Here is a 26,480-nt window from a genome sequence, read left to right on the forward strand (position 1 = left end):
ACAATACTGTAGCCTACCTATACTGTCAAATATTTTACATAAGCTACCGGTCTGTTTACTGTGTTGGCAGAATGTTTTAATATTTAGCAGTAATTTATGCTGTATCTGGAAAAGGATTGTGTCACTTTCTGAAAGAGAAAACAATGACTAAACTTAACTCCACGATTTACGAAGTTTTTATAAAAAACTACTGATTTCAGCACCGAAAGAATAGTCACCAATTACACCGAACAATGTTGTCGGAGCTCCAGTCCGCCCACACTAGGCGCCACTTGACTACATCGGAAATTGTGGATTTGAGTTTAATCGGCGACTTTCTCCCAACATAAATAGGATGGATTGCCTGCAAATTCTAGGGCAGGCTACTATTTACACTTATAGGCTACTGTTATTTTTTTAAATATATATATATAGATGTTTAACAAAACATGAACACGACAGTATTCATTACTTGGTTTTTGTGATAAATGTGAATGTAAAAACTGTTTTGATAATAGTTTTCATACACATACCTTGTCCGTAATGTAGAGGCCTATGGGATTTTCATTGAAGAGATAACTTACTTACTTACTTACTTTATTGTCCCCATGGGGAAATTTTGTTGCAGTGTCATGTACACATTTAAAGTGGCGTTAAATACAAAACAAGATTGACAATACAACTTTCAATAACAGTCACGCACCAATAAAAGTAAGAAATAAGAAATAAAACATTTAAAACATTTAAAACAAAGACTAGCCTGCTGGCCTTACGGGGTCAATGGGAACATTTGCCCGAGCTATTTAAGAGGGATATCACACCTGGCACAAATGATTGTCTCGTTCTATTTTTCCTGCTGAGGGGTGCCCTATACCTACGCCCAGAGGGGAGTAATTCAAAGTCCAGGTACAGGGGGTGATAAGGGAGGAGGATGGTACATGTGATCTGCATAACATTCCAATACCAATTAACCTACCTTTGTATGCCTCCTAGTCTGTATACCTGCAGACACAGACACAAAAGTGAGGCGTTCCGTCATTTGCACCCAATACAGCTAGCCTTCAACATATTCTTATATCATACATATTCTTACCTCTTTGTTGATTTTCAGTTTTAGAAAGATTTGCACATACAGTACCAGTCAAAAGTTTGGACACACCTACTCATTCAAGTTTTTCTTGATTTATTTGTATTTTTTACATTGTAGAATAATAGTGAAGACATCAAAACTATGAAATAACACATATGGAATCATGTAGTAACCCAAAAAGTGTTAAACAAATCAAAATATATTTTATATTTGAGATTCTTCAAATAGCCACCCTTTGCCTTGATGACAGCTTTGCACACTCTTGGCATTCTCTCAACCAGCTTCACCTGGAATGCTTTTCCAACAGTCTTGAAGGAGTTCCCACATATGCTGAGCACTTGTTGGCTGCTTTTCCTTCACTCTGCCGTCCGACTCATCCCAAACCATCTCAATTGGGTTGAGGTCGGGGGATTGTGTAAGCCAGGTCATCTGATGCAGCACTTCATCACTCTCCTTCTTGGTAAAATAGCCCTTACAGAGCCTGGAGGTGTGTTGGGTCATTGTCCTGTTGAAAAACAAATGATAATCCCACTAAGCCCAAACCAGATGGGTCCTCTGTAGCTCAATTGGTAGAGCATGGCGCTTGTAACGCCAGGGTAGTGGGTTCGATCCCCGGGACCACCTATACGTAAATGGCATATTATTATTATGGCGTATCGCTGCAGTATGCTGTGGTAGCCATGCTGGTTAAGTGTGCCTTGAATTCTAAATAAATCACAGACAATGTCACCAGCAAAGCACCTCCACACCATAACACCTCCTCCTCCATGCTTAACGGTGGGAACTACACATACGGAGATCATCCGTTCACCCACACCACATCTCACAAAGACAAGGCGGTTTGAACCAAAAACCTCCAATTTGGACTCCAGACCTAAGGACACATTTCCACCGGTCTAATATCCATTGCTCATTTTTCTTGGCCCAAGCAGGTCTCTTCTTATTATTGGTGTCCTTTAGTAGTGGTTTCTTTGCAGCAATTCGACCATGAAGGCCTGATTCACACAGTCCCCTCTGAACAGTTGATGTTGAGATGTGTCTGTTACTTGAACTCTGTGAAGCATTTATTTTGGCTGCAATTTCTGAGGCTGGTAACTCTAATGAACTTATCCTCTGCAGCAGAGGTAACTCTGGGTCTTCCATTCCTGTGGCGGTCCTCATGAGAGCCAGTTTCATCATAGCGCGTGATAGTTTTTGCGACTGCACTTGAAAAAAAATATTAAACGTTCTTGAAATGTTCGGTATTGACTGACCTTGTCTTAGAGTAATGATGGACTGTCGTTTCTCTTTGCTTATTTGAGCTGTTGTTGCTATAATATGGACTTGGTTTTTTACCAAATAGGGCTATCTTCTGTCGTCGTGAGGGAGCTTGTTCCACCATTGGGGTGCCAGAGCAGCGAACAGTTTTGACTGGGCTGAGCGGGAACTATGCTTCCGCAGAGGAAGGGGAGCCAGCAGGCCGGAGGTGGATGAACGCAATGCCCTCGTTTGGGTGTAGGGACTGATCAGAGCCTGAAGGTACGGAGGTGCCGTTCCCCTCACTGCTCCATAGGCAAGCACCATGGTCTTGTAACGGATGCGAGCTTCAACTGGAAGCCAGTGGAGTGTGCGGAGGAGGGGGGTGACGTGAGAGAACTTGGGAAGGTTGAACACCAGACGGGCTGCGGCATTCTGGATGAGTTGTAGGGGTTTAATGGCACAGGCAGGGAGCCCAGCCAACAGCGAGTTGCAGTAATCCAGACGGGAGATGACAAGTGCCTGGATTAGGACCTGTGCCGCTTCCTGTGTAAGGCAGGGTCGTACTCTCCGAATGTTGTAGAGCATGAACCTGCAGGATCGGGTCACCGCCTTGATGTTAGCGGAGAACGACAGGGTGTTGTCCAGGGTCACGCCAAGGCTCTTCGCACTCTGGGAGGAGGACACAACGGAGTTGTCAACCGTGATGGCGAGATCATGGAACGGGGAGTCCTTCCCCGGGAGGAAGAGTAGCTCCGTCTTGCCAGGGTTCAGCTTGAGGTGGTGATCCGTCATCCATACTGATATGTCTGCCAGACATGCAGAGATGCGATTCGCCACCTGGTTATCAGAAGGGGGAAAGGAGAAGATTAGTTGTGTATCGTCAGCGTAGCAATGATAGGAGAGGCCATGTGAGGATATGACAGAGCCAAGTGACTTGGTGTATAGGGAGAAAAGGAGAGGGCCTAGAACTGAGCCCTGGGGGACACCAGTGGTGAGAGCACGTGGTGCGGAGACAGCTTCTCGCCACGCCACTTGGTAGGAGCGACCGGTCAGGTAGGACGCAATCCAGGAGTGAGCCGCGCCGGAGATGCCCAGCTCGGAGAGGGTGGAGAGGAGGATCTGATGGTTCACAGTATCAAAGGCAGCAGACAGGTCTAGAAGGACAAGAGCAGAGGAGAGAGAGTTAGCTTTAGCAGTGCGGAGACCCTCCGTGACACAGAGAAGAGCAGTCTCAGTTGAATGACCAGTCCTGAAACCTGACTGGTTTGGATCAAGAAGGTCATTCTGAGAGAGATAGCGAGAGAGTTGGCTAAAGACGGCACGCTCAATAGTTTTGGAAAGAAAAGAAAGAAGGGATACTGGTCTGTAGTTGTTGACATCAGTGGGATCAAGTGTTGGTTTTTTGAGAAGGGGTGCAACTCTCGCTCTCTTGAAGACGGAAGGGACATAGCCAGCGGTCAAGGATGAGTTGATCAGCGAGGTGAGGTAGGGGAGAAGGTCACCGGAGATGGTCTGGAGAAGAGAGGAGGGGATGGGGTCAAGCGGGCAGGTTGTTGGGCGGCCTGCAGTCACTAGTCGCAAGATTTTATCTGGAGAGAGAGGGGAGAAAGAAGTCAAAGCATAGGGTAGGGCAGTGTGAGCAGCACCAGCAGTGTCATTAGACTTAACAAACGAGGATCGGATGTCGTCAACCTTCTTTTCAAAGTGGTTGACGAAGTCATCCACAGAGAGGGAGGAGGGGGGGGGGGGGGGGAGGATTCAGCAGTGAGGAGAATGTGGCAAAGAGCTTCCTAGGGTTAGAGGCAGATGCTTGTAATTTAGAGTGGTAGAAAGTGGCCTTAGCAGCAGAAACAGATGAAGAAAATGTAGAGAGGAGGGAGTGAAAAGATGCCAGGTCGGCAGGGAGTTTAGTTTTCTTCCATTTCCGCTCAGCTGCAGATCAGGGTTGGGTAATAAAAAAATATCAGAAACTTTGAACATCCCACGGAGCACCATTAAATCCATTATTAAAAAATTGAAAGAATATGGCACCACAACAAACCTGCCAAGAGAGGGCCGCCCACCAAAACTCAAGGACCAGGCAAGGAGGGTATTAATCAGAGAGGCAACAAAGAGACCAAAGATAACCCTGAAGGAGCTGCAAAGCTCCACAGCGGAGATTGGAGTATCTGTCCATAGGACCACTTTAAGACGTACACTCCACAGAGCTGGGCTTTACGGAAGAGTGGCCAGAAAAATGCCATTGCTTAAAGAAAAAAATAAGCAAACACGTTTGGTGTTCGCCAAAAGGTATGTGGGAGACTCCCCAAACATATGGAAGAAGGTACTCTGGTCTCATGAGACTCAAATTGAGCTTTTTGGCCATCAAGGAAAACGCTATGTCTAGCGCAAACCAACACCTCTCATCACCCCGAGAACACCATCCCCACAGTGAAGCATGGTGGTGGCAGCATCATGCTGTGGGGATGTTTTTCATCGGTAGGGACTGGGAAACTGGTCAGAATTGAAGGAATGATGGATGGCGCTAAATACAGGGAAATTCTTGAGGGAAACCTGTTTCAGTCTTCCAGAGATTTGAGACTGGGACGGAGGTTCACCTTCCAGCAGGACAATGACCCTAAGCATACTGCTAAAGCAACACTTGAGTGGTTTAAGGGGAAACATTTAAATGTCTTGGAATGGCCTAGTCAAAGCCCAGACCTCAATCCAATTGAGAATCTGTAGTTTCACTTAAAGATTGCTGTACACCAGTGGAACCCATCCAACTTGACGGAGCTGGAGCAGTTTTGCCTTGATGAATGGGCAAAAATCCCAGTGGCTAGATGTGCCAAGCTTATAGAGATATACCCCAAGAGACTTGCAGCTGTAATTGCTGCAAAAGGTGGCTCTACAAAGTATTGACTTTGGGGGGGGTGAATAGTTATGCACGCTCAAGTTTCACAATAAAAAATATTTTGCATCTTCAAAGGGGTAGGCATGCTGTGTAAATCAAATGATACCAACTCCCCAAAAATAAATTTTAATTCCAGGTTGTAAGGTAACAAAATAGGAAAAATGCCAAGGGGGGTGAATACTTTCGCAAGCCACTGTAAAGAGGCCCCTGGAGACTGCGTCCAAGATGTCTGACCATTGTTTTCAAGGTAATTTACTCATGTTCGCATACACCAATTCATGGACCATCTATATCAGGGTTGCCTCCGGTTTACATGGACCAACATCACATGCACAATAGCACTCAGTGCACATAGGAAGCAGTGCATGTTGATTTCGACGTTATCATTTTTGTTTGTTTATAAACAGTGACAACACTCCCATGTTGATATGAACCTTGCTGTTGGAAAACCACAGTAGTGTCTGACTTTCGGGTGTCGCAGATGCATCTCCCCCAACTTTACTCCTGTGAGTAAATTTGAATAATTAAATGGATGTTTTGTGCACAAAGGTGATGACTAAAGTGTCTTATTAGGACTTTTCGATGTGGCCATCTTTGGAACTTGTCTTTCTGGGCTAGGCGTCAGTTAAACTGCAGTACCAAAGCAAGACTGTATGACTAGTCGAAACTGCGCTTCTAGACCGGAACCCTGGCCCCTTGGGTGGGGGGTGACGAACTTGACGACGTCACAACGACCTGAGGTCAATGGGTTCAGAAGAATATCAACAAAACTTTATAAAAATATATATATACAGTATATATACCACCACCCAAAAGGGTACTTGGCAAGTGAGAGTGCAAAGGGGCATGTGCTGAGCACAGGTTGACTCCTGCCCCAGTATCTGTGCATTAGAGACCTCTCTCTAACTTACGGAAGTCCAGAGAGGACATATTAATAAATAAATAAATCCCTCGTTATGTCGAGATCACAATTTATTTATCTCATGATCACGACATAACAAAAGTTGTTTTGTCGAGATTTACATTTACATTTTAGTCATTTAGCAGACGCTCTTATCCAGAGCGACTTACATTATTATATATATATATATATTTCCCATCACAAGATACTTTTCTCATGATCATGGCATAACAAAAGTTGTTTTGTCGAGATCACGAGATAAACTCTATAAATAGGAGTGGACGCATTGATTGATTGACAGTATGGCTGTGACGGCAGAGCCCACAGTGAATCAACACATATGTTTTTATTGATTGCTGCACTAAGGGATGGTACATTTCATGCTAATATCATGCTTTCATTTGTGCTCATTTTCAGTTTATAAGTTAGAATGTTAGCAAGCTAAATGTAATTTACCTTCAGCTAAGAGCTCTTGGGGCATCTAAGCCCTCCTGGGGCATTTATTTTTGGGGCCTTCCTCTGACACCGCCTAGTATATAGGCACTAGATGGCAGGAAGCTTGGCCCCAGTGATGTACTGGGTTGTACACACTACCCTCTGTAGTGCCTTACGGTCGGATGCCGAGCAGTTGCCATACCAGGCGGTGATGCAACCGGTCAGGATGCTCTCGATGGTGCAGCTGTATAACCTTTTGAGTATCTGGGGACCCGTGCCAAATATTTTCAGTCTCCTGAGGGGGAAAAGGCGTTGTCGTGCCCTTTTCACGACTTTCTTGGTGTGTTTGGACAATGATAGTTTGTTGGTGATGTGGACACCAAAGAACTTGAAACTCTCGACCCACTCCACTACAGCCCCGTCGATGTGAATGGGGGCTTGTTCGGCCCTCCTTTTCCTGTAGTCCATGATCATCTCCTTTGTCTTGCTCACGTTGAGGGAGAGGTTGTTGTCCTGTCACCCACTGCTAAGTCTCTGACCTCCTCCCTATAGATTGCATAATCTGTGGATCTGTTGGGGCGGTATGCGAATTGGAATGGGTCTAGGGTTTCCGGGATGACGGTGTTGATGTGAGCCATGACCAGCCTTTAAAAGCTCTTTCCGGTAGCATCAACATTATGTACAAAATAAGTTACAAAAAATTAAAAAAAAACACAAAATAGCACAATTGGTTAGGAGCCCGTAAAACGACAGCCATCCCCTCCGGCGCCATTCTGTCAATATTCACTGTCTTCTTGGTAATCAACTCCAGTGTAGATTTGGCCTTTTGTTTTAGATTATTCTCCTGCTGAAAGATCAATTCATCTCCCAGTGTGAACAAGGTTTTCCTCTAGGATTTTGCCTGTGCTTAGCTCCTATCTGTATCTTTTTTATCCTGAAAAACTCCCCAGTCCTTAACGATTACAAACATACCCATAACATGATGAGGCCACCACTATGCATGAAAATATGGAGAATGGTACTCAGTAATGTGTTGTATTGGATTTGCCCCAAATATAACACTTTGTATTCAGGACAAAAAGTTAACTGCCTTGCCACATTTTTTGCCTTGCCTTGTTGCAAACAGGATGCATGTTTTGGATTTTTTAAATTCTGTACAGGCTTCCTTCTTTTCACTCTGTCAGTTAGGTTAGTATTGTGGAGTAACTACAATGTTGTTGATCCATCCTCAGTTTTTTCCTATTACAGCCATTAAACTCTGTAACTGTTTTAAAGTCACCATTGGTGAAATCCCTGAGCGGTTTCCTTCCTCTCCGGCAACTGACTTGGTGTATTGATACAACATCCCAATGCTCAAATGGATATTCAATGTCTGCTTTTTTCCCATCTACCAATAGGTGCCCTTCTTTGCGAGGCATTGGAAAACTTCCCTGGTCTTTGTGGTTGAATCTGTGTTTGAAATTCACTGCTCGACTGATGGACCTTACAGATAATTGTATGTGTGGGGTACAGAGATGAGGTAGACATTCAAAAATCATGTTAAAAACTGTTATTGCACATAGAGTGAGCCCTTGCAACTTATTACGTGACTTGTTAAACTCATTTTTACTCCTGAACTTATTTAGGCTTGCCATAAGAAAGGGGTTGAATACTTATTGACTCAAGACATTTCAGCTTTTGTAAAAATGTTGAAAAACATAATTCCACTTTGACATTATGGGGTATTGTGTGTAGGCCAGTGACAAAACATCTATATTTAATCCATTTTCAATTCAGGCTGTAACACAACAAAATGTGAAAGAAATTAAGGGGTGTGAATACTTTCTGAAGGCACTGTAACTTGGCTAATTTTGTTAGCTAGCTATATAGCTAGCTTGTTATATATATGCTGTTTGTTAGCTTGCATAACTGATATGTGTATAATTGTAAGGGACACTTCATGTTTTATGGATAATATTTAAATGTATATAGTGTGTGAGCTCCATTCCTGACAGGCTGATCAGATTCAATTTCAGCCACAGCTTTATCAGATTCAATAGCCGCCTCAGAGTGTGAGAGTGTGATTTGAAGGAGTCAGGCGCAGGAGGGTAAATCACAGAATACAGAGTTTATTCCGTAGTGCACAGTTACGCTGGATAGCGTCAACAGTCCAGGGCGCAAAACAGGTGCACTGGAACAAATATACCCCGGCAATACAAAGTACAGGAAGCTCCACTCATATGAAACAATCACCCACAAGGACAAGGGGGCAGAGGGAACACATACTAATTTTTTATACCTTTATTTAACTAGGCAAGTCAGTTAAGAACAAATTCTTATTTCCAATGACGGCCTACACCGGCCAAACCTGGACAACCCTATGTGACCCAATCACGTCCGGTTGTGATACAGCCTGGAATCGAACCAGGGGGTCTGTAGTGATGCCTCAAGCCCTGAGATGCAGTGTCTTAGACCGCTGCGCCACTCGGGAGCACAATGAGGGGAATATGAACCAGGTGTGTGTAATTGACAGGACAAGACAAATGGAATGATGAGATATGGAGTGGCAGTGGCTAGAAGGCCGGTGATGACGAACGCCGAAGCCTGCCCAAACAAGGAGGGGAGGCAGCTTCGGAGGAAGTCGTGACACAGAGGCTGATAAGTCAGGATGCTGCCTAGTAGGCTTTCTGCAAGGAGCCTTACATATGAAACAGCCTACAAGGCAGCCTCTGAGGCTGCTATATAATCAGATCAGCCTGCCAGTAATAGAGTTCACCCACTCTGGATTATATGCATCAGCCTATAAAGCGCTGACAGCTAATCTGCCTGCAAGGAGCCTTACCTATGAAACCGCCTCCAAGGCAGCGTCCTAACTTATCAGCCTCTGAAGCTGAAATTGAATCTGATCAGCCTGTCAGGAATGGAGCTCACCCACTGTAAATGTAAACATTATCCACAAATCATGAAGTGTCCCTTATAATTATACACATATCAGTTATGCAAGCTAACAACTAGCATAGTTATGCAAGCAAACAACCACAAGACTAGGTAGCTAACTAGCCACAAGACTAGCAAAGTTAGCTGCGTTGTTCCTTGCATGCGATTGGCTGTAGTCTTGGGGGTGGCACGCAGCCTGGGAGATGATGCTACCGGTCAGGCATCGCTCAGAGCTTAAATGCCCCGCATTGCATCAACACAGCCACAGGGCTCCTTGATGGTGGTTATCGTGCATCTGAACAAATGAACTGATGATGCATGGTACTTTTGATTATCTTGTGATCTCGACAAAACAACTTTTGTTATTTTGTGATCACGAGAAAATGATCTTGTGATCTCGACAAAACAACTTTTGTTATTTTGTGATCACAAGAAAATTATCTTGTGATCTCGAAAAAACAACTTTTGTTATGTCGTGATCATGAGATAAATAAGTTGTGATCTCGACATAACGAGGGAAAACATTTTTTTATTCATATGTCTTCTACTAACGCCCAGAAAGCTACGATTCGAATTCTCATTCACCATTTTTGTAAGCGTTATAATGTCAAAATACGTTCGTTACTCACCAAATATGGAGTTTCGCTGGGCAACTATCTTCATTTACTCCTGTTATGGCAGGTATGTACTTCCAAAAAAGGTCTAAATAAAAATGTACAAGGTACCTCCAATGTACTGTATCACGCATTACTGCCATGGACAAGTCTGAAGTAGGTTTCTTATACATTTTTATTTATACATTTTTGGAAGTACATACCGGCCGTGTAACGGGAGTAAATGAAGATAGTTGCTCACCGAAACTCCATATTTAGTGAGTAACTCATGTATTTTGACATTATAACGCTTGCAGAGCTGGTGAATGGGAGTTTGAATCAGAGCTTTCTGGGCGTTAGAGAGGTCTCTAACGCACATATACTGGGGCAGTTAACTCCTATCTGTGAACGTGCCTGTTGAAGGGAAAGAAAATAATCATCACATATAATTGAATGGAAAGTCCTTTGACTTACGTTCCCCATGATGACTCCTTAGCCCACCCTCCTCTCTGAAATAATTGTTTTTGATCATCGTAAAAAGAGATGTGCAATTATGCAAAATAGCAACAGATTGCTTATTAACTACAGATCAGAACAAGACAAGACTGGCCCTCTCATCTTCTGCTCATTTCACCTGAATCTCCTTTTCTCTTGGCCCCCTTCTTCACTTTAGTGAGTTGGATGGAGTGACTGAGAAGGCCAAATGGGGTGAACCAAACCTGAAGGCATGCAAGCCGGTGATCACCATCTCTGATCTGGACAATGTCACCGTCACAGCAAGTAAGTCCCTTGTGCAGTCTAAATACCAGTGACTAGGTTCTGGTGAAATAACAGTAATTTGTCATGTATTACACTGTACCTACGGCATACATGTTCTTCCCTTTCCCTTTGTTTTTCTGTAGTATTATATTCAAATATTACAATATATTGTATTACATAACATTGGACTTTGTGTCTTTTCCTCCCAGACAACTCAGCAGACGTGGTGGACATGATTGAGGACCTCCTGGGTGTCGAGGGGGACCTGAGTGACTCCCAGCTGGCCACCGTGGTCCAGAAGCTGGATGAGGTTCTGGGGGTCAGTACAGTGACCCCTGCCCTTGGCGAGGACATTGTCAGCATAATCGCTGACATCCTGGGGTCCAGTTCTGACCTATCAGCGGTCGCCAACAAGTAAGGGAAAGGGACAATGGGGAGAGGGAATATGGTTGCATTACAAGAGTACATTTGAATCTTGCCTTGTCTCATTTTCTTCATCCTCTGCTGTCCTTTATGGCAAATATGTCACGCACATTTCCCATCACGTTCCCAACAGCATACTGGGTATCACAGGCAGCGTAGGGGACCAGATGGATTTCCCTGAGGAGTCACAAAATGTGACCGTCCCCTCCCTGGCTCTCTCCATGATCAATGTAGATCCAGGCCAGTTCCAGGGCCTCACGTTTGGTGTGTCCTCCTTTTCAACTGGCCTTGCTCCAGAGGTAAGACAGTAATAACACTCTATTTTCTGGTCAGGCACCTACTGGATTTGACATGCAGTGGCTATCACAGCTGACAGAGATACAGTGTCTATACTCCAGCAGTGCCTTGCAAAAGTATTCATCCCCCTTGGCGTTTTTCCTATTTTGTTGCATTACAACCTGTAATTTAAATGAATTTTTATTTGGATTTCATGTAATGGACATACACAAAATAGTCCAAATTGGTGAAGTGAAATGAAAAAAATTACTTGTTAAAAAGAATTCTAAAATATAAATAACGGAAAAGTGGTGCGTGCATATGTATTCACCCCCTTTGCTATGAAGCCCCTAAATAAGATCTGGTGCAACCAATTACCTTCAGAAGTCACATAATTAGTTAAATAAAGTCCACCTGTGTGCAATCTAAGTGTCACTAGATCTGTCACATGATCTCAGTATATATACACCTGTTCTGAAAGGCCCCAGAGTCTGCAACACCACTAAGCAAGCGGCACCATGAAGACCAAGGATCTCTCCAAACAGGTCAGGGACAAAGTTGTGGAGAAGTACAGATCAGGGTTGGGTAATAAAAAAATATCCGAAACTTTGAACATCCCACGGAGCACCATTAAATCCATTATTAAAAAATGGAAAGAATATGACACCACAACAAACCTGCCAAGAGAGGGCTGCCCACCAAAACTCTCAGACCAGGCAAGGAGGGCATTAATCAGAGAGGCAACAAAGAGACCAAAGATAACCCTGAAGGAGCTGCAAAGATCCACAGCGGAGATTGGAGTATCTGTCCATAGGACCCCTTTAAGACGTACACTCCACAGAGCTGGGCTTTAAGGAAGAGTGGCCAGAAAAAAGCCATTGCTTAAAGAAAGAAATAAGCAAACACATTTGGTGTTCGCCAAAAGGCATGTGGGAGACTCCCCAAACACATGGAAGAAGGTACTCTAGTCAGATGAGACTAAAATTGAGCTTTTTCATTTTTCATCAGCAGGGACTGGGAAACTGGTCAGAATTGAAGGAATGATGGATGGCGCTAAATACAGGGAAATTCTTGAGGGAAACCTGTTTCAGTCTTCCAGAGATTTGAGACTGGGTTCACCTTCCAGCAGGACAATGACCCTAAGCATACTGTTAAATTAACACTCGAGTGGTTTAAGGGGAAACATTTAAATGTCTTGGAATGGCCTAGTCAAAGCCCAGACCTCAATCCAATTGAGAATCTGTGGTATGACTTAAAGATTGCTGTACACCAGCGGAACCCATCCAAGTTGAAGGAGCTGGAGCAGTTTTGCCTTGAAGAATGGGCAAAAATCCCAGTGGCTAGATGTGCCAAGCTTATAGAGACATACCCCAAGAGACTTGCAGCTGTAATTGCTGCAAAAGGTGGCTCTACAAAGTATTGACTTTGGGGGTGGGGGGTGAATAGTTATGCATGCTCAAGTTTATTTCTTGTTTGTTTCACCCCCAAAAATATTTTGCATCTTCAAAGTGGTAGGCATGTTGTGTAAATCAAATGATACAAACCCTCCCCCAAAATCAACTTTAATTCCAGGTTGTAAGGCAACAAAATAGGAAAAATGCCAAGGGGGGTGAATACTTTCGCAAGACACTGTACCTGTCCTGTCAATATAAATGTCAGATCATTTTTTGCTCGAGTCCTTCCTTACTGAAAATCAATTGCGTGAAACACTGGACTGTTTTTACTCCATTCAAATGAGGGCATGGCCTTGAATGAACAGAGAAATGTAGGACACATGCAGAGGTTATTGTGAAACAGTTAAAGGTTTCTCGGAATGACTCTAGCCTGTAGCATTAATTTCTAGTTAACCTTCAATGTGGAAAAACAGCACATGATTTATACACAGGGAGAAAAAGGTGTAGATTCACGTGCAGAGCGCGGCAGGTGTTTATTTCGCCTTCGCAGAAGGCAGGAATTTTGGTCACAGGCTGGCAATGGTCATACACAGGTAGGCAAACAGGCAGGTGAATCAAAAACGAGGACTGAAGGCTATAACTGGTTCTCAGAAACGAGCTAGGAAAAGGCTTAGTAGAGTCAAAATGAACAATACCTCACAAGGCACAAACAGAATGAATTGAACTAAATAAGGAGCTGATGAGACCAGGTGAGTAACTAACACAGGTGAAATCAATGAACAGAAATGAAAGACAGGGCTACGTTCAAGAACACAAAGAAACAGGACTACGTTCAAGAACACAAGGTGAACTAAGAAAATAAATACAGAACCTTACAGTTTTACAATAACAGTGTTTATTCCAACACGTGTCCAGTGTTTTCACTGTGGTGTAATGACCAATTACAGTTATATATGACGACTTGAATAAATAATTATACATACGTTTTGATTATTTCAAATCAAATCAAAGTTTATTGGTCGCGTACACAGTTTAGCAGGTGTTATAGTGGGTGCAGCGAAATGCTTATGTTACTACCTCCTAACAATGCATTAAAAAGTCATGTAAGGGGGAAAAAAGACAAGAAATCAAGAACGGCGGGATAAATCTGATTAAAAACCCAAATGCAATCTATACGTACTGTATAACGTTATACACCGGGAGAATTTACACAAGATCAGCTTAGAAAGATATGTACAGCAGTAGAATAATATGTCAAGGATCCAGTGTATAAATAAATATGGGCAGCAGGTAGCTTAGTAGTTAAGAGCGTTGTGCCAGTAACCGAAAGGTCGCTGGTTCTAATCCCTGAGCCGACTAAGTGAAAAGTCTGTCGGTGCCCTTGAGCAAGGCACTTAACCCTAATTGCTCCTGTGAGTCACTCTGGATAAGAGCGTCTGCTAAATGACTAAAATGTAGTGTGTTTAAACAGTATAACTAAAATACAATGTACAGTAGTAGAAATATTATGATGAGCTACGTTGGGGATACAGTATTTAAATACACAGTGTGAAACAGGAAGTGACCAGTGGTTCAATGTCTCTATAGCATGGGACAGCAGTGTTGGCTGTGTGTGTGTGTAAGTGAGTGTGCATCACCTGGTAAGTATATGTACACCTCTTTCTGTTGTAGATCTTTGTCAACCAGACATTCATGAGTCAGCCTTCCGACGGCAGAGTGGTGTCCATCTCTCTACCCCATGCCCTTCAGAACTTCTTCCCCGAGGAAAACAAAAAAAAGAGAGTTCAGTTCCACTTCTATGGCATACAGGAGCTCTTCAGGGTGATGCCATCTACAACATATGAGGTGTATAATTATTTTGGTTAATTAATAATTAATAAGGAAGGATACTACAGGTGTTTAATGGTTTTCTTATTTTAAATGAAAACTTGCAGCAAATGTACAATCATTCAGTGTTAAAGTTTTATGATCATTCACAGGACCCAAAGACCAACTGGACGCTGAATAGTTACGTGGTGTCTGCCAGTGTCAACAACAGCAATGTCAGCAACCTAAGGAATCCCGTGGTGGTGACACTTAGTCACCTCAAGCCGAAAGAGGTGAGGAATGAAAAATAGCTTCATTTTACCACTGAGCGTAGTAATGTTTCTGCTTTAGCGCCTGACTAGCTACATCCTTTGCTTCCCCAACAGAAAAACGACAAGGTGGCGTGTGTGCATTGGGACTTCCAGAAGAACAATGGGAGTGGTGGGTGGGACAGCAACGGCTGTGAGACACTACCAAGCATCACCGCTTATCAGACCACCTGCCACTGTTACCACCTGACCCATTTTGGCGTGCTCCTGGTGAGTCGTCTTTGTTCAAATCACATAACTGCATTAGTACAGTGCATCTGGACTGATATATTATGCTCCTTTTGACCTTTGACCTCTGTGGTGTCCTACAGGATGTGTCAAGGACTCCTATCAGTGAGGCTGACCAGCAGACACTGATGGTCATCTCCTACCTGGGCTGTGGTGTGTCCTCCATCTTCCTGGGCATCAGCCTGCTCACCTACATGGTCTTTGAGTAAGTCAGCATCCAGACATATAGACATATAGAATATTGTTCTCTATTTTTCTGTATCCCTTCACATCTCTCCCCCTTTTCTCTCTGTATTATCTAATCTCCTCCTGTACTTCATCTGCCACTCTCACCATTCCTCTCATTCTCACTCTCTTTCCACTCATCTCCCAATTTCTCACCCTGTGCCTCTATCTCTATCTCTCACACACTTTCTCCTTTCCACTGTCACAGGAAGCTGCGTCGAGACTATCCGTCTAAGATCCTCATCAACCTCACTGTGGCTCTGCTGGGCCTCAACCTGGTTTTCCTGCTGGACTCCTGGCTGTCCTCCTTCGGCTGCTACGGCCTCTGCATCACCACGGCAGCCACGCTGCACTACTTCCTGTTAGCCTCATTCACCTGGATGGGCCTGGAGGCCGTCCACATGTACTTCGCTCTGGTCAAGGTCTTCAACGTTTACATCCCCTCCTACATCCTCAAGTTCTGCGCCCTCGGCTGGGGTAAGCCAAGGCAGTCTGAGGCAAAATAAGGACACTTGTAATAACATCTTTAAAGTAACTGTCCAATTAAAATCTTTTAAAAGCTCATAATCTGTTAACTCATACCCAAATAATGTCGTTGACTCGTCCTATACTTGTATTTGTGGCCAAATCAAAAATTTGAGAAAAAACTCTTAAAAACCCCAACTCAAACCGTTTACAAAATGCTTGCTATTTCCTCAGAGAGGATGATGTCATGTTTTTGGCTGAGATGTCTCATTGGCTGAGCTGGCCAATCAGCTGTTTACTTGTCATTAATATTTTTATGGCCGAGGATACAAACACTGAGTTTTCGCCCCCGCCCCGCACCTCTGGAAATGTCTTTCTCAAAACTAAGAATCCGAATCACGTTCTGCGCATGTGTTATTTTACAAACACATTGAAGTTTCTCTCTTTACACTATGCTTTACTCAGCCTCTTCTGAACCCTCAACCAATTTGAGCGAATGATAATGTAGCCTCATATTTCTGAACAGCTGAAATAAAAACTTGGTGGTGATTGGAACGAACATTCCAAAAATATATACATTGCCTTCAGAAAGTATTCATACCCCTTGACTTTTTTCACATTTTGTTTTGTTACAGCCTGAATTTAAAATTGAGATTTTTTTTAGAAATGATTACAAATTAATACAAAATGAAAAGCTGAAATGTCTTCAGTCAATAAGTATTCAACCCCTTTGTTATGGAAAGACAAAATAAGTTCAGGAGTAACAATTTGCTTAACAAGTAACCTAATGAGTTGCATGGACTCACTCTGTGTGCAATAAAAGTGTTTAACAGGATTTTTTTATGACTTCCTCATCTCTGTACCCCACACATACAATTATCTGTAAGGTCCCTCAGTCGAGCAGTGATTTCAAACACAGATTCAACCACAAAGACCAGGGAGGTTTTCCAATGCCTTGTAAAGAAGGGTATCTATTGGTAGATTGGTAAAAATAAAAAAGCAGACATTGAATATCCCTTTGAGCATGGTGAAGTTATTAATGACACTTTGGATGGTCTATCAATACACCCAGTCACTACAAAGATACAAGCGTCATACCTAACTTAGTTGCCAGAGAGGAAGGAAACTGCTCAGGGTTTCACCATGAGGCCAATGGTGACTTTAAAACAGTTACAGAGTTTAATGGCTATGACAGGAGAAAACTCAGGATGGATCAACAACATTGTAGTTACTCCACAATACTAACCTAAATGACAGAGTGAAAAGTAGGAAGCCTTTACAGAATAAAAATATTCTAAAACACGCATCCTGTTTGAAATAAGTCTAAAGTAAGGCTAAAGTAAAACTGTGAAACATTTGGCAAAGAAATTAACTTTATGTCCTGAATACAACGTGCTGTTTGGGGCAAATCCAACACAACCCATCACTGAGTACCACTCTTGATATTTTCAAGCATGGTGGTGGCTGCATCATGTTAGGGGTATGCTTGTCATCGGAAAGAATGAGGGAGTTTTTTAGGATACAAATAAATGGAATAGAGCTAAGCAAAGGCAAAATCCTAGAGGAAAACCTGGTTCAGTCTGCTTTCCAACAGACACTGGGAGAGAAATTCACATTTCAGCAGGACAATAACCAAAAAAACAAGGCCAAATATACTCTGAAGTTGCTTACAAAGACAACGTCGAATGTTCCTGAGTGGCCGAGTTACAGTTTTGACATAAATTGGCTTGAAAATGGCTTTCTAGCAATGATCAACAACCAACTTGACAGAGCTTGAAGAATTTTAAAAAGAATAATGTGCATATATCAGAGTTTTGTGTGATGATGTAATCTTTATAGTAATGCTGCCATATAGCCAGAGTTGCTGAAAAAAGAACTCTACCTCCCAATAGCAATGTCTGCACATTAAATTGCTATTGGCTGCCTCTCTGTGTCTTGATTGTTGATATGCTGTGTATATACACTACCAGTCAAGAGTTTGGACACACCTACTCATTCAAGGGTTTTTCTTTATTTTGATAATTTTTTACATTGTAGAAGAATAGTGAAGACATCAAACCTATTAAATAACACATATGGAATCATGTAGTAACCCAAAAAGTGTTAAACAATGTCACGCCCTGACTCAGGGGACGTTTATTTGTTGAGTCAGGGTGTGCATATTCCGTGTTATGTTAAGTTTCTATGGTGTAGATTCTAGAATGTGTAGATCTATGTTGGCCGGGGTGGTTCCCAATCAGAGGCAGCTGTAGCTCGTTGTCTCTGATTGGGGACCATACTTAGGCAGCCGTTTGGCACCAGTCTGTGTGGGATCTTGTTCTGTATAGGTTTGTTTGGTGTAACCTTAAGACTTCACGTATCGTTTGTTTGTTGTTTTGTTGTGTGTCTAATCGTTTAATAAAATGTACGCTTATCACGCTGCGCCTTGGTTCGACCAGTCTGTATACGATCGTGACAGAAGATCCCACCAAATGAGGACCAAGCAGCGTGTCCAGGAGCAGACAGCCTGGACCTGGGAGGAGATCCTGGACGGGAAGGGATCCTGGACTTGGGAGGAGATTCAGGCCGGAATGGATCGCCGTCCTTGGGAGGAGACAGTGGAGGCGCGCTATAGAGAGGAGCAGCGGCAACGCAGAAGGTGCCGGCCAAAAATTGGGGGGAGCTAAAAGGGTGGTTGGCGGAGCCTAGTGTTAGAGCAGAGCCAACTCCCCGTACTCATGCAAGGAAGCGTGTGACTGGGCAGGCTCCGTGTTATGCGGAGCTACGTACTGTGCCGCGAGTGTTCCGGCACAGTCCTGTACGTCCTGTGCTGGCACCACGCACGTGTCGTGCGAAGATGGGCATTCAGCCAGGACGGGGTGTGCCGGCTCAACGCTCGTGGTCTCCAGTACGCCTCCTCGGTCCTGTATATCCTGCGCCGGTGCTACGTACTGTATCGCCAGTACGCGTGCACAGCCCCGTACGTCCTGTGCTAATGCCTCACACATATTGTGTGGAAGTAGGCATCCAGCCAGGACGGGTTGTGTCAGCTCTCCGCTCCAGACCTCCAGTCCGCCTCCACAGTCCGGTACGGCCCGTTCCTGCTCCCCGCACTAAGCCAGTGGTGCGTGTTCCCAGTCCGGCCCGGCCCGTTCCTGCTCCCCGCACCAAGCCAGTGGTGCGTGTTCCCAGTCCGGCCCGGCCCGTTCCTGCTCCCCGCACCAAGACAGTGGTGCGTGTTCACGGCCCGGTCCGGCCTGTTCCTGTCCCTCGCACCAAGCCAGTGGTGCGCGTCGCCAGCCCGGTCCGGCCTGTTCCTGTCCCTCGCACCAAGCCAGTGGTGCGCGTCGCCAGCCCGGTCCGGCCTGTTCCTGTCCCTCGCGCCAAGCCAGTGGTGTGCGTCGCCAGCCCGGTTCGGCCTGTTCCTGTCCCTCGCACCAAGCCAGTGGTGCGCGTCGCCAGCCCGGTCCGGCCTGTTCCTGTCCCTCGCGCCAAGCCAGTGGTGCGCGTCGCCAGCCCGGTCCGGCCTGTTCCTGTCCCTCGCACCAAGCCAGTGGTGCGCGTCGCCAGCCCGGTCCGGCCTGTTCCAGCCCCTCGCACCAAGCCAGTGGTGCGCGTCGACAGTCCGGTACGGCCCGTTCCTGCTCCCCGCACCAAGCCAGTGGTGCGCGTCGTCAGCCCGGTCCGGCCCGTTCCTGCTCCCCGCACCAAACCAGTGGTGCGCGTCGTCAGCCCGGTCCGGCCCGTACCTGCTCCCCGCACCAAGCCAGTGGTGCGTGTGTCCAGTCCGGCACGGCCCGTGCCTGTTCCACCGGTGCCTGGTCCGGCACCGGTCAGCCGCTCCACTCCGGAGCCAGAGAAGTCCGCTCCACCGGTGCCCAGGCCAGCTCCGGTCAGCGGCTCCAGTCCGGAGCCTGTGCAGTTCGATCCACCGTCGTCGGGTCCAGCTCCAGTCAGCGGTGCCAGTCCAGACCCAGACGTCAGGCCCTCTCCAGGTTCGGGGTCTCCCACACCAGGGTCCAGACAGGACTTGGTACGTCGTGGGAGGAAGGAGAGGGGAAGCAGCGCGCCGAGGTCCAGACCAGGGGCGCAACAGGGAGGTGGAGAGAAAGTGGTGGTCACGCCCGGAGCCGGATCCGCCTCCGAGGCGGAATGCCCACCCGGCCCCTACCCTGTTATGTTTATGTGGCGCGGTCGGAGTCCGCACCTTTGGGGGGGGGGTACTGTCACGCCCTGACTCAGGGGACGTTTATTTGTTGAGTCAGGGTGTGCATATTCCGTGTTATGTTAAGTTTTCTATGTTTAGTGTCTAGATCGTGTAGATCTATGTTGGCCAGGGTGGTTCCCAATCAGAGGCAGCTGTAGCTCGTTGTCTCTGATTGGGGACCATACTTAGGCAGCCGTTTGGCACCAGTCTGTGTGGGATCTTGATCTGTATAGGTTTGTTTGGTGTAACCTTAAGACTTCACGTATCGTTTGTTTGTTGTTTTGTCGTGTGTCTAATCGTTTAATAAAATGTACGCTTATCACGCTGCGCCTTGGTTCGACCAGTCTGTATACGATCGAGACAAACAAATACAAATATATTTGAGATTTGAGATTCTTCAAATAGCCACCCTTTACCATCATGACAGCTTTGCACACTCTTGGCATTCTCTCAACCAGCTTCATGAGGTAGTCACCTGGAATGCATTTCAATTAACAGGTGTGCCTTCTTAAAAGTTAATTTGTGGAATTTCTTTCCTTCTTAATGCATTTGAGCCAATCAGTTGTGTTGTGACAAGGTAGGGGGGGGGGGGGGTATATAGAAGATAGCCCTGTTTGGTAAAAGACCAAGTCCATATTATGGCAAGAACAGCTCAAATAAGCAAAGAGAAATGACAGTCCATTATTACTTTAAGACATGAAGGTCAGTTAATACGGAACATTTCAAGAACTTTGAAAGTTTCTTCAAGTGCAGTCACAAAAACCATCAAGCGCTATCAAGTCACAGACACATCTCAACATCAACTGTTCAGAGGGGACTGTGTGAATCTGTCACGACTTCCGCCGAGGCTGCCTCCCCTCCTTGTTCGGGCAGGCTTCGGCGTTCATCGTCACCGGCTTACTAGCCACTGCCGCTCCATATATCATCATTCCATTTGTCTTGTCTTGTCAATTACACACACCTGGTTCATATCCCCTCATTAGTCCATGTATAAGTGTTCCCTCTGCCCCCCTTGTCCTTGTGGGTGATTGTTTTATGTGAGTTGAGTGTAGCTCGGTGGAGCTACCCGTACCTTGTATTGCCGGGGTAGATTATTCCCCTGTGCCTATATTTTGTTGTCGCTATCCAGCGCAACTGTGTACGACGGAATAAACTCTGTATTCAGTGATTCACCCTCCTGCGCCTGACTCCTTCTAATCACACTCATCACAGAATCAAGCCTTCATGGTTGAATTGCTGCAAAGAAACCACTACTAAAGGACACCAATAAGAAGAAGAGACCTGCTTGGGCCAAGAAACACAAGCAATGAACATTAGGCAGGTGGAAATGTGTCCTTTAGTCTGGAGACCAAATTTGAGATTTTTGGTTCCAACCGCCTTGTCTTTGTGAGATGCGGTGTGGGTGAACGGATGATCTCTGCATGTGTAGTTCCCACCGTAAAGCATGGAGGAGGAGGTGCATGGCTACCACAGCATTCTGCAGCCTCCACAATCCCCCGACCTCAACCCAATTGAGATTGTTTGGGATGAGTCGGACGGCAGAGTGAAGGAAAAGCAGCCAACAAGTGCTAAGAATATGTGGGAACTCCTTCAAGACTGTTGGAAAAGCATTCCAGGTGAAGCTGGTTGAGAGAATGCCAAGAGTGTGCAAAGCTGTCATCAAGGCAAAGGGTGACTATTTAAAGAATCTCAAATATAAAATATATTTTGATTTGTTTAACACTTTTCTGGTTACTTCATGATTCCATATGTGTTTTTTCATAGTTTTGATGTCTTCACTATTATTCTACAATGTAGAAAATAGTAAAAATAAAGAAAAACCCTTGAATGAGTCAGTGTGTCCAAACTTTTGACTGCTACTGTGTATATATATATACAGTGCATTGAGAAATTATTCAGACCTCTTGATATTTTCCACATTTTGTTACATTACAGCCTTATTCTAAAATGGATCTTAAAAAAAAAAAAAAAAAAATCTACACACAATACCCCATAATGACAAAGCAAAAACATGTTTTTAGATTGTTTTGCAAATGTATTAAAAATAAAACGGAAATATCACATTTTCATACGTTTTCAGACCTTTTACTCAGACCCTTTACTTTGTTGAAGCACCTTTGGCAGCGATTACAGCCTCAAGTCTTCTTGGGTATGATGCTACAAGCTTGGCACACCTGTATTTAGGGAGTTTCTCCCATTCTTCTCTGCAGATCCTCTCAATCTCTGTCAGGTTGGATGGGGAGCGTCGCTGCACAGCTATTTTCAGGTCTCTCCAGAGATGTTCGATCGGGTTCAAGTCTGGGCTCTGGCTGGGCCACTCAAGGACATTCAGAGACTTGTCCCGAAGCCACTCCTGCGTTGAATTGGCTGTGTGCTTAGGGTTGTTGTCCTGTTGGAAGGTGAACCTTCGCCCCAGTCAGAGGTCCTGAGCGCTCTGGAGCAGGTTTTCATCAAGGATCTCTCTGTACTTTGCTCAATTCATCTTTCCCTCGATCCTGACTAGTCTCCCAGTCCCTGACGCTGAAAAACATCCCACAGCATGATGCTGCCACCACAATGCTTCAGCATAGGGATGGTGCCAGGTTTCCTCCAGACGTGACGCTTGGTATTCAGGCCTAAGAGTTCAATCTTGGTTTCATTAGACCAGAGAATCTTGTTTCTCATGGTCTGAGAGTTCTTTAGGTGCCTTTTGGCAAACTCCAAGCGGGCTGTCGTGTGCCTTTTACTGAGGAGTGGCTTCCATCTGACCACTCTACCATAAAGGCCTGATTTAGTGGAGTGCTGCAGAGATGGTTTTCCTTCTGGAAGGTTCTCACATCTCCACAGAGGAACTCTGGAGCTCTGTCAGAGTGACCATCGGGTTCTTAGTCACCTCCCTGACCAAGGCCCTTCTCCCCTGATTGCTCAGCCAGCTCTAGGAAGAGTCTTGGTTGTTCCAAACTTCTTCCATTTAAGAATGATGGAGGCCACTGTGTTCTTGGGGACCTTCAATGCTGCAGACATTTTATAGGACCCTCCCCCAGATCTGTGCCTGTCTCTGAGCTCTACGGACAATTTCTTCGACCTCATGGCTTGGTTTTTGCTCTCACTTGCACTGTCAACTGTGGGACCTTATATAGACAGGTGTGTGCCTTTCCAAATCATATCCAATCAATTGAATTTACCACAGGTGGACTCCTATCAAGTTGTAGACATCTCAAGAATGATCAATGGAACATTTCTAAAAACCTGTTTTTGCTTTGTCATTATGTGGTATTGTGTGTAGATTGATGAGGAAATAATGTAATCAATTTTAGATTAAGGCTGTAATGTAACAAAAAGTGGAAAAAGTCAAGGGGTCTGAATACTTTCCGAATGCACTGTATATATTATAGCTTGCCTAAATAGCTGCATAACATGAATAACATGAAATCGCTAGAGTGCCTGTTGTTTCGTGCTTATGTTTGCTTTGATTACTACAAACAACTACGTTTGTTCGAACAAGCGGCAGTGAGTGAGCACTAAGCAGCAGCTGAAAGGACTCGGAGGGGGAAGAGCGCAGCGGATCCTGCACATGCGCAGAAATCTCTTTATCTTTAGTCCAAAACGTCTAGGTTCCAGAAAACCTAGAACCGCAGCCACTCCATATTTTTATTCACCGGTATATGCCCACACCATTTTGGTTTTGGGGTACGCCCACACCATTCAAACACAGAAAAGCTGCTTTTTAACATACTTATTATTGGTCCCCAGCAAAAATCGGCTTTCTATGTATCTCTTTATCCAGCCCTTATATTTAGCTTCACAATGAAGTGTTTTAACATTTTATTTTCAGGACAACCAGGTCTACAATTAGAACACACAACTATTTGAAATAAACAGTTGCATTCATGAGTTTTATTGACAAATGTCAACAACAAAAAATATGTTTGGCCAAAGAAAATACCTGATAAAATGAATTTATATGAATGCTGTAAGTACAGAAATTGTTTGCTAATTGGGAAATGAATATCCAACTAGTCAGTGACAACTGTGTGGAGTTTGGAGTTTGTGACAGCAACTATGTGAGCTTATTAAAGTGTTATAGACACTATGTCCTGAGATTTCCTATGATCTTCTATGTAGAAGAACCCCTTACCTTCTTACGACTCTTGTGTAGCTTGTGAGCATCATAGAATATGGGCATGTTCATAAGAGTCTCAGCTTTTCATAGATATCTTTTAATAGTTTGTAGTTCAAACGATTCGGACTCTACAGATGTTTTTGTAGACCCGGCCCCAGTCCCCTTCGGGATCAGCCCTTACAAACACCACTCTAGCTCAGCCCCCATTAATCACACCGACTACTGGTTGGTATTAATGGATGTAGAAGAAATAGACGAGTTGAATGGTGCAACCCATATTGTCAATCATATTGCAATTAATTAATAGAAATCTGGAAACACTGAACATCAGTCTATCAGTCAAATCAAGGTAAGTTAAAGTTATTTAATTTCATTTTGAGTGCTTTTATATTGTAGTCAGTGATTGAATCCTTCACACTGATCCTGTTTGACGCAAGGGAATAGAATGAAGAAGTAAAGTTCTCTGTCTCCACACAGGCATTCCTCTGGTGATAGTCAGCCTGGTCCTGGCCATAGAGAAGGATGCCTATGGCAGTGTTCTATCTGAGGCCTCCCTTGACTCTCTACAGGGCTCTGAGCCATTGTGAGTATGCAGCATGGCCAGTTGACCACTGTTACTGATACATGTGATTAATCACATTTCTCTCTCCCCCTCCCTCTTCCTCCTGTTCTCAGCTGTTGGATGCAGAGTAACGTTTTCTTCTACATCACCGTCATGGCGTTCGTGCTACTGGTCCTGGTCTTTAACATGGTCGTGTTCATCGTGGTTCTGGTCCAGATCCGACACATGCAGACCAATAAGCCTACAGCTACAGTAAACAAGCGCAGTGCCATGTATGATCTGAGGGCGGTGGCCAGTTTCACCTTCCTATTGGGTCTCACCTGGCCAATAGCCTTCTTTACCTGGGGACCGGCCAGGGTACCTATGCTCTACCTCTTCTCAGTCCTCAACAGTCTGCAAGGTAAGGGGACCAATATACTGTTGTCTACTGTACAATAAGGTAAGGGGACCAATATACTGTTGTCTACTGTACAATAGAGAGAGAGAGAGAGAGAGAGAGAGAGAGAGAGAGAGAGAGAGAGAGAGAGAGAGAGAGAGAGAGAGAGAGAGAGAGAGACCCCATTATCTCCTCTCCGTCTGTGTTTCAGGGTTCTTTATCTTTGTGTTCCACTGCTTGATGAAAGAGAATGTGAGGAAGCAGTGGATCCATCTGTGCTGTGGCCGATTCAGGCTCAATGACTACTCAGGTACAGTCGAGGGACCTCCAAGCAGTCTATCTGATATTTCATTAGCCCCAGGTGGTTTATAGAGAGTGTTCCTGAGGTTGCTTCATTTCTACCTTTGACCCTGTTTAGATTGGAGCCGCTCCGTGACAGTCGGCGGCAAGACCAAGCAAAACCAGCTGGTGCACCGCTCTCCGTCTGTCAAGTCTGACAACACCTCCTCTAGGAAGATCTCTGATGACTCCACTACAGCTAGCTGTAGCTCTGCCCCACCCTACCACCAGGGGGCCTAGTCGAATGTAGCTCCACCAGGGGGCCTAGTCTAGTTCCACAAGGGGTGTTAACTTGGCTCCACCAGGGGGCCTAGCCGGGCTCACAACACAGGGACACTGAACTTTACAGAGTCCACAAATGTGCCATAACACCCCTCACTTGGAACAATAGGAAACACTTGAGCTCAGGACACCTAAGTTCAGTCCATTCTGAATTATACTGTGAAAAGTCGAGATACTCTTCTGATTCTATCTAAATGACTAGTATTCTTCCCACTAACTGCCGTATGTCTCTCTGCAGTGCAGTCTCGGGAGATATACGTTCATACTCTATGTACAAGTGTTAGCCTGTTCTGTGCTTTAAAGGCCATAAGCTCTATGAATAATGTGTATTATAAGAAAGGGCGGCAGGTAGCCTAGCGGTTAAGAGTGTTGGGCCAGTAACCGAAAGGTCGCTGGTTTGAATCCCTGAGCTGACTAGGTGAAACATATGTCAATGTGCCCTCGAGCAAGGCACCTAACCCTAGTTGCTCTGGAGAAGAGTGTCTGCTAAATGACAAAAAAAATAAAAAATCGACTTCATGTCAGACTATTGTTGTAGAGTATGATCAATATTTTGGTACTTTATGCATTCTATTTGATAAATGACATTTCTCTTCCTCAAAATGTGTTTCTGTTCTTCTTTTCATGATGTTAAATAAATAAATATAAACACATAGTGAATAAGAGTGAAATGTAAAGAGTC

General features: G+C 44.7%; 1 protein-coding gene across 1 annotated transcript in view; it reads left to right on the forward strand.

Annotated features, from left to right (window-relative positions):
* Window positions 1-25,756, forward strand: part of adgrg4a (adhesion G protein-coupled receptor G4a) — a gene marked incomplete at both ends in the record, with an annotated part of 40,825 nt that extends 15,069 nt beyond the window's left edge. Inside the window, 12 exons of the mRNA XM_084150229.1 lie at window positions 10,720-10,826; window positions 11,015-11,219; window positions 11,362-11,527; window positions 14,570-14,719; window positions 14,878-14,997; window positions 15,091-15,243; window positions 15,345-15,466; window positions 15,695-15,963; window positions 24,717-24,822; window positions 24,915-25,201; window positions 25,389-25,487; window positions 25,596-25,756. Of these exons, the coding sequence (XP_084006355.1) occupies window positions 10,720-10,826; window positions 11,015-11,219; window positions 11,362-11,527; window positions 14,570-14,719; window positions 14,878-14,997; window positions 15,091-15,243; window positions 15,345-15,466; window positions 15,695-15,963; window positions 24,717-24,822; window positions 24,915-25,201; window positions 25,389-25,487; window positions 25,596-25,756 (1,945 nt within the window). The remainder of the gene's footprint in view (window positions 1-10,719; window positions 10,827-11,014; window positions 11,220-11,361; window positions 11,528-14,569; window positions 14,720-14,877; window positions 14,998-15,090; window positions 15,244-15,344; window positions 15,467-15,694; window positions 15,964-24,716; window positions 24,823-24,914; window positions 25,202-25,388; window positions 25,488-25,595) is intronic.
* Window positions 25,757-26,480: the final 724 nt, after the last annotated feature.

Source organism: Coregonus lavaretus (assembly GCF_964263955.1).
Source record: "Coregonus lavaretus genome assembly, chromosome: 32".
Lineage (NCBI taxonomy): Eukaryota > Metazoa > Chordata > Actinopteri > Salmoniformes > Salmonidae > Coregonus > Coregonus lavaretus.